The sequence below is a fragment of the Myotis lucifugus genome, unplaced genomic scaffold (genome assembly GCF_000147115.1).
Source record: "Myotis lucifugus unplaced genomic scaffold, Myoluc2.0 scaffold_28, whole genome shotgun sequence".
Lineage (NCBI taxonomy): Eukaryota > Metazoa > Chordata > Mammalia > Chiroptera > Vespertilionidae > Myotis > Myotis lucifugus.
In genome coordinates, this window is record NW_005871076.1 from 2,175,581 (window position 1) to 2,183,613 (window position 8,033).

Below are 8,033 nucleotides of genomic sequence, written 5' to 3' on the forward strand. Positions count from 1 at the left end.
ATGATGAGAGAGAATCATTGATTGGCTGCCTCCTGCACCCCCCCCCCCACTGGGGATCGAGCCCCCAACCCAGGCATATGCCCTTGATCGGGAAAGAACCTGGGACCCGTCAGTCCGCAGGCCGACGCTCTATTTACTGAGCCACACCAGCCAGGGCCTAGCTCTCCCTTTTCAAGTCCACAATGAGCGGGCACCACTGGAAGGTGGACTTCCGCCTAAGGGAAGGGAAAACAGGTGATCGTAAATGGCGGGGCTGCCTGGGGGGCAGCTGGTGCCCCATGGCTGGAGGCCTCAGATGTGGGTGCACCGCTCTCGCAGGGACGTTGGCAGCGAGTGGAGCATCAGAAAGGATTTGGACTAGGCCAGGGGTCGGCAAACTGCGGCTCACGAGCCACATGCGGCTCTTTGGCCCCTTGAGTGTGGCTCTTCCACAAAATACCGACTTCTGCGCAAGGGCCACGAAGTTTCAATCGCACTGTACATGCGCGCCCGCACGTGGTATTTTGTGTAAGAGCCACACTCAAGGGGCCAAAGAGCCGCATGTGGCTCGAGAGCCATAGTTTGCTGATCACTGCCCTAACCGCCTCTGTCTGCCTGCCTGATCACCCCTTACCGCCTCTGCCTGCTTGCCTGATCACCCCTAACTGCTCACCTACCTGCCTGATCATCCCAACAGCCTCTGCCTTGGGCCCCACCACTGTGGCTTCATCTGAAAGGACATCCAGAAAGTCATTCAGCTGTCTGGTCTAATTAGCAAATTACACTTTTATTATTATAGATTATATTTCCCATATGAACAACTATAAACCTATATTTGCCCCACCTTATATGATTTATATTAAATGTCAATATTTAGAACATCTACATAACTTATAGAGTACTAATATTTTCTAAGGTGAACGATTTATGTGATCTGAAGAGAAATGAGAGCATACTAATATTTTCTAAATGGCCAGTGCATGATGTTACAAAATCACACATGATTAAAGAATGAATCCTTTCAAAGTATAAGACAACAGATTAATGTATTCTAATACAACAGAGTACAAAACATCATTAGTATTGTTTCAATTTCCATGTTTCAACTTAAATTTAAGTCTACCACTTTGCTTTGAATTTTGATATAATATCAAAAGGAATTTTCTTGATAATATCAAAGGGTTCTTAAAAATACTCTGTTTTCCAACTGCAAGTCTACAACACTAGATTTTCTTCAGATACTTCAGCTAAAACAATATATCACAACAGATTGAGTGTAGAAGCAGATAAAATAAATTTTAGCTGCCTTGTCTTAAACCAGACAGACATAAATGAGATTGTTAAAAATAAAATACAGTGCCACTTTACTCATCCATAGTCTTAGACATAGCTATCTTTATATACAGACAGTCCTGGGGTTATGTAGGACTCGATGTACATCATTTTGTGGTTACGTTGCCATCTCCCATTTATTTATAAAAAAAAGTTCCGTCATTTTGACGTATGTACATATGTGCTTTATGTTTTTTATTACTTATTTACCACAAGTAAAGGTCAGTAATTGTTATCTTTCTTTTAAACTTTTTTTACTGTTTCACTTCATTACTGCTGTGCATGTGCTCCATGTGAGTGACGTAGGTGCTTATGTAGGTAGGTTCCGCACATCATAGGAATGGATCTCCGATGTAACCCCAGGACCTACTGTATAATAAAATAGAAAAGATTTTAAGTTTTCATTTGTGGACTTCCTACTGTTTAGAAGTTAAATAGTTTGTAAAATGCTTAAGTGCTGTGTAAGGGCGTGTTGGCATCATCAGAAACCTTCTCTATAAAACATAGACAATTTATTGTTGGTGATCAGTTTGATCTTAGTAATTATTTCAACCTCCATTTGTAAAAACTGGCGAGGTAGATGTCCTAGGAATCACATAACTAAGATTCTCTAGCTGTCAGAGATATTAGCTGTTAGGAGTGACATAATTTTGGGAAATGTAACTTACTTTGATTTACAGACAGTATGCTGGCTATGACTATTCGCAACAAGGTCGCTATGTCCCTCCAGAAATGATACAGCCACAACAGCCATACACCGGGCAGATTTTCCAGCCAACTCAGACCTTTACTCCGACTACACCTCAGCCATTCTATGGAAACAGCTTTGAGGATGAGCCACCTTTATTGGAAGGTCAGATTGGTTGCAACACTTGATAGTATTTTATAGTATTCAGCTGGTTAGTAAAATAAATCTGTTTAGAGAAGTTGTCTTTTCTTTTAAAAGAATAATGTTTTAGAAAAAGGTTTCTGCTAAGTGATCCATTTTGGACAGATTATATATGAAACTTCATTGCGTCAGAAGGGACCAGATTTTTAATTTTTATAAAGTGATAATAAAGTATGTCAGTATATTAGCATTGACTTTTACTTCATATTGATTAAATTCTATCTGTGGAAGATGTTAAAGGAAATGGCATGGTATTGATTATTCTACGTGAAAATAAGCTGGCAGAACTAGTAACATCACTGAAAAGTATGGTGGTTTTCAAATTGTATTCCAAAATACATAAAGCAGTAGTTCTGGACATTTCTTTGGGGACAGGGGGAATTTGATACCCTTTGAAAATATAATGAAAGCTATGAATACACTTGCCAGAAAAATGAACAAATAAAGACATAGTTTTGTGTACAATTTCATGGGGACTTCAGGTATTCCTGAAGCCCCAGATAAAAGACACCTTGCTATTAAATTTGTCCATATAATTTTTGCTATGCAGTCATAGCTGAGAGTGTCTGTTTCATCATATTCATATCCTTTTCCAGCACAAAACCAGAAATTGGTTATTTGTGGGATAAGCACCTACTCAGTAAGGACTGGTTTTGAGGACTTACCAAAATAGTATTATTGGTATTGCTAAATGCTCTTTTAATGCTGGGTGTTTTCGTTTTGTCTCCTGTTCTAACATAGATTCTGATAAACTAATGTTATATCACAAATCCTAATTGATTTCCTTATTTTATTTTATTTTAGAATTAGGTATCAATTTTGACCATATCTGGCAAAAAACACTAACAGTGTTACATCCATTAAAAGTAGCAGATGGCAGCATCATGAATGAGACTGATTTGGCAGGACCCATGGTTTTTTGCCTTGCCTTTGGAGCCACATTATTACTGGTAAGATTTTAGTTTCAGCTCTCAGTGTGAGATTAAAGAATTCTCTAAATGTTCTACCAAGACTGCTTACACATCAAATCTTTGTTGTGTTCTGAATAGTATTGACTTGCTTGAATTGATACCTATTCATCATATCTCCATGGATAATAAATATAGCGTATAGCATTTCTTGTTCCAGTAAGTGATCCAATTATTAGGGGAAAACAAACAAAAATAAATAAATAAATAATGTGTGGCTTTGTTCCTTCATAAGAATCCCTTCTTACTTTTCAGAGATTGATAAAAAAATTTTTAGCCTATTGCTCTTTTATTTATTTCCAGACTTTGGATAGTGTTTCCTTGGGATACTGGTGGTTATTTTTCTATATATTATTTTGACTTGTAATGAATGGAAACATTAAAGAATAAGTTTTAGTTCCTATCTCCCACCTCCCTAAGAATGTTAAAACATATTGAAAATGAAAAGTTGTAAAGGTAATTATTAATATTTGATTTATATTTCAAATGTGTCTGAATTAAGAGAGATAAATGATGTAATGAATAGAAGATGTAGTTTTTAGTCAGAGCAGCTAGGCATGAACTCAGTACTCCTACTCTGTCCTTGAGCTCTGATAGATAACTCTGTGCTTTCCACCTAATAAGATTGTGAGAACACATTGAAAATTTTAAAACACTGTGCAAGTATGAGGGATTATTATTACTACATGAACAAATTTACCAATGAACTCAGCTGAGCTCTTTCAAACTCCTACATGTTTAATCAAGTATTTACAAATAAGTATTTAGTCTAACAAAAATTTCAAGGATGTGTCCATAGTTAATGCATGTATATATACAAGTTCTTTCTTAAATTGTTTCCTGCCCCTCCCCCAAAACTAGGAACTTTTGAAGGTTTCTTTGAAGACTGATTTTAATGATAATGTGACCTGAGTACAATGATACAATGGTTGTTCACATAGCTTGACTAATGGTACTGTAACTGCAATTTACCTAGCTGTTACTGTCTTAATTTTTTGTTTGTTTGTTTATTTTTGGTCAAAGGACTTATAAATCAACAATTTAGAAAAAGAAAGAAAATAGTGCCTCTTTTATATTCCTCTTATTCAGTTTACTTTTCTTCTCCCCTTCCTACAGAACCTTGGCTTCCTGCTTCCTGCTTTTACTCTGGCTTTCATCCCCTAGCTCCTCTAACACATATAAAAAGAATGATGAAATTATTTCCACTGTTAAGAAGATTATGGCTGTATCTGCCAATGAGAATAAATTGTTTTGGAGCAGTTTTGGTGGACTTAGTTTTTTTAAATGATAATAGCTTTCCATTTGTCTCTGTAGTCTTTGCTTAAAATCAGCCAGATGTCTTTTTAGAAATGTAATACTTCAGGTTACTATACCATAATTTTGTATCTATTTGCTGAATTCTATGCCAAGCTCAAATACTAACTGTAAAATGAAAAACCAAATATTGGGAGGTGGATAGTTTAAACTTCGTGTGTGTGTGTGTGTGTGTGTGTGTGTGTGTGTGTTTTAATTTGTTTGCTTGTTTTTTAGAAGGAGGGGAAGAGAGAAAGAGAAAGATCAATGTCAGAGAGAAACATTGATCAGTTACCTCCCACACTCACCCTGACCAGGGACCAACCCCACAAACTGGGCACGTGCCCAGACCAGGAATCAGATGTGAAAGCTAATCTGTTCTGTGTTTTACTTCTCTTTATAAAGAGTTAGATACCTCTTTAGATTTTGATGCTCATAAATTATGAAATGAGGCCAAAAGTTATTTTATTTTATTTATTTATTTACTTATTTATTTATTGCCCTTTGACCTGTAATCTTTTCTTTATCCTTAGGCTGGCAAAATCCAGTTTGGCTATGTATATGGGATCAGTGCAATTGGATGTCTAGGAATGTTTTGTTTATTAAACTTAATGAGTATGACGGGTGTTTCATTTGGCTGTGTGGCAAGTGTCCTTGGATATTGTCTTCTTCCCATGATCCTACTTTCCAGCTTTGCAGTGATATTTTCTTTGCAGTAAGTATAATCTTTATTTTGGGTATTGATTTACCAATTCTGTGTAATAGGATTTACCTCACTCTCAGTTTGAGATAAATCACTGACTCTGACTGTGCTTTTTTCATTGATGAGGAAACAGAATACATTTTAAAACATTTTATACCATCTCTTCTTTGACTTGTGATAAAGAATTTAACTAGTTTTGTGTTCACTTACCAGTGTCTGTAAATAACTAAACAGTGGTGATTGTGGAAGTAAATATTAAATTTAGCATGGAAAAGGTTAATTTGTTAAAAATTATATTTACTTTTTCTCTGATATCTTTAGACTATGTCTGATTTTTTGAAGATGTTGGGCATGTGCTAAGTGAGTGAATAATAAACATATACTCTCTTTTTGGCAGTGTTTTAACTGAAAATGAAACATTTTTTTTAGCACAAGGCTATTATTAGCCTACTAGAGGCCCTGTGCACAAATTCGTGCATGGGTGGTGTCCCTCGGCCTGGCCGACGATTGGGGCCATTGCCCAGTCCAGATCGGGCAGCTGGCCAGGGGGAGGTACCAAGGGAAGTTGGCCAGCTGCAGGAGGTTGGCTGTGGGAGTGCACTGACCACCAGCGGGCAGCTCCTGCATTGAGCATCTGCCCCCTGGTTGTCAGTGCACATCATAGCTACTGGCTGGTCATCCGGTCATAAAGGTTGCTTAGGCCTTCATATATATAGATCATATTCTCAGATGTACTTGTAAGCAGCTTTAAATGTGTGTAATTTTTAGATAATAATTTAAGAAAGGTTAAAAAGTAAGGTGTAAAAGTTCCTTCTCATGGCCAGTGGGCAGGTAATCTCAACAGTTCAAGCTCCTCCTTGTGGCCGGTGTTGGACAGGACTAGTGAGCAAGCTTTGTTTCACTTAGTAAGTTACAATGGGGCTTTAAGAGAAGAGCATCTGTCAACTAGTTGATACCAGAGATTTGGCAAGATGATGGCTTTACAGTATTCCTTCTTTGGATAAAAACACTTCAGGTTTTCAGTATAGACATTGCTTCATTCTTCTCACTTGTTAAGACTGATATATTTATACTTGAATTCTACAGAAGATATTTTCTACTTAAAACAGTGTTTTCCAACTAGGGATGACTTTGCTTCCAGGGGACATTTGGCAATACATGGAGACAGTTTTGGTCACAACTGTTGGGGACAAGGGATGCTACTAAACATTCTCACAATGCACAGAACAGTCCCTACAACAAAAGTATATCTAGCCCAATGTCAGTAGTGCCAAGATTGAGAAACCCTGTGCTAAAAGCAAAATGTACTAATAAATGAACTGTTTATCACATACTTAATTTATCCTCCTTGAATTCACTGCAAAGTACATTTGAACATTGCGGGTGGGGGTGGGGGGGAATCTTGATTATTTCTACAGATGTCTACATGTGGATTTAAAATGCTTTTTTAAAGATTTGCTTACATAACTAATCTCGTCTACTGTCTTTTTTCGCCCTCTCCTTGTTTTTTTTTTCTTGTTGGTTACAGAGGAATGGTAGGAGTCATTCTCACTGCTGGAATTATTGGATGGTGTAGTTTTTCTGCTTCCAAAATTTTTATTTCTGCATTAGCCATGGAAGGACAGCAACTTCTAGTAGCATATCCTTGTGCTTTGTTATACGGAGTCTTTGCCCTAATTTCTGTTTTTTGAACTGAATTTATCTGGAATGTGGACATCGTTGGGCCAAATACACAAAAAGGACTTCGAACTCTTAAACCGGACCAGCAAACTGCTACAGTGCAACTCTCACGCAGGTCTAACATTTAACTATTGAAGCAATGGATGTAAACATGGATCTTTGGTTCATTTTTATAGAACTTTGGAATACTAGACTGGATTTACCTGCAGAGTGATTAGCTTTAAGTGTTCGTGCTTATACAAATAAGAAGTGCTATTTCTTCCCTGTTCCTGCAGCCTTTGAAAAACAACTTTTTTCCTTAAATTATATTATGGTGTTTTTGATAGAATTTTTATCAACTGTGGGAAACTAACCACAGAGCTGATAATCTTTTTTAGAAACAACCCAGTCATAGTAAAGAAGATACAAGACTTACTGCGAAATATTTTTCCAAATAATTAGGAAAGAAAAATCACCTGTATTCTCAAGTTGGATGCACTTCAAGCAAAAAACTAATCGCAATATAGAGTCATGGGTTTGCACTTCAAAAATTTGACATTCCTTTCAGTTATCTCATGGAAGTTTTGCTAAAATTCAACGATATGGAAGTTCAGAGTCTGCCTTATTGTAGACGTGCGATGTAACCACCTGTTTAGATATTAGCATTAACTAGACCATAGTGATGTAGACTGGCCACATTAATGCTTATAGTTGGATCTCCATGTTTCCCAGGAAAAAGAAAATCGCTAACCTTTTTTGAAAAAAATATTTAAAATGTCACAGTTTCAGTATTGCAGTTATCAATGTAAAGTGCATTTGATGCTTATTAAAATTTTCCCAATGAATTTTAACTGTTGTCAAGTTTACTTTTACTAAACTACTATTCTCAACATCTCATTTTTTTTACGTAGGGTCTGATTTTCATGTATAGTCCCAATTTATCGTAAGCTTTAAGAATAGAAGTCATCTAGTACATGATCAGAAAGAAAAGATTTAATGAAAAGCAATTTACTTGGAGTTACAACATTATTTCTTTGTATTAAACTTAAACATGGTTAATACTGTCATGTTCTCTTGCAAGATAATCTCTAAGAAACACTAAATCTTGCATATTGATCATAGGCTTTTTCTGAAGAAATGGCCTCAGTAGTTCAGTTATTGTTATGAGAAAGGTGCTAGATGGAGAGGAAAATGTTTCTTTTTTAAAAAG

The 8,033-nt window shown here is 36.6% G+C and overlaps 1 protein-coding gene across 2 annotated transcripts in view; it reads left to right on the plus strand.

Moving 5' to 3' along the window:
- Nucleotides 1–7,674, plus strand: part of YIPF5 (Yip1 domain family member 5) — a 13,041-nt gene extending 5,367 nt beyond the window's left edge. Inside the window, exons 3-6 of one of the 2 annotated variants that reach the window (XM_006086406.3) lie at nucleotides 1,992–2,164; nucleotides 3,005–3,150; nucleotides 4,995–5,176; nucleotides 6,693–7,674. In XM_006086406.3, the coding sequence (XP_006086468.1) occupies nucleotides 1,992–2,164; nucleotides 3,005–3,150; nucleotides 4,995–5,176; nucleotides 6,693–6,855 (664 nt within the window). In that variant the 3' untranslated portion in view covers nucleotides 6,856–7,674. The remainder of the gene's footprint in view (nucleotides 1–1,991; nucleotides 2,165–3,004; nucleotides 3,151–4,994; nucleotides 5,177–6,692) is intronic. The other variant, XM_006086407.3, reaches the window with a different exon arrangement.
- Nucleotides 7,675–8,033: the final 359 nt, after the last annotated feature.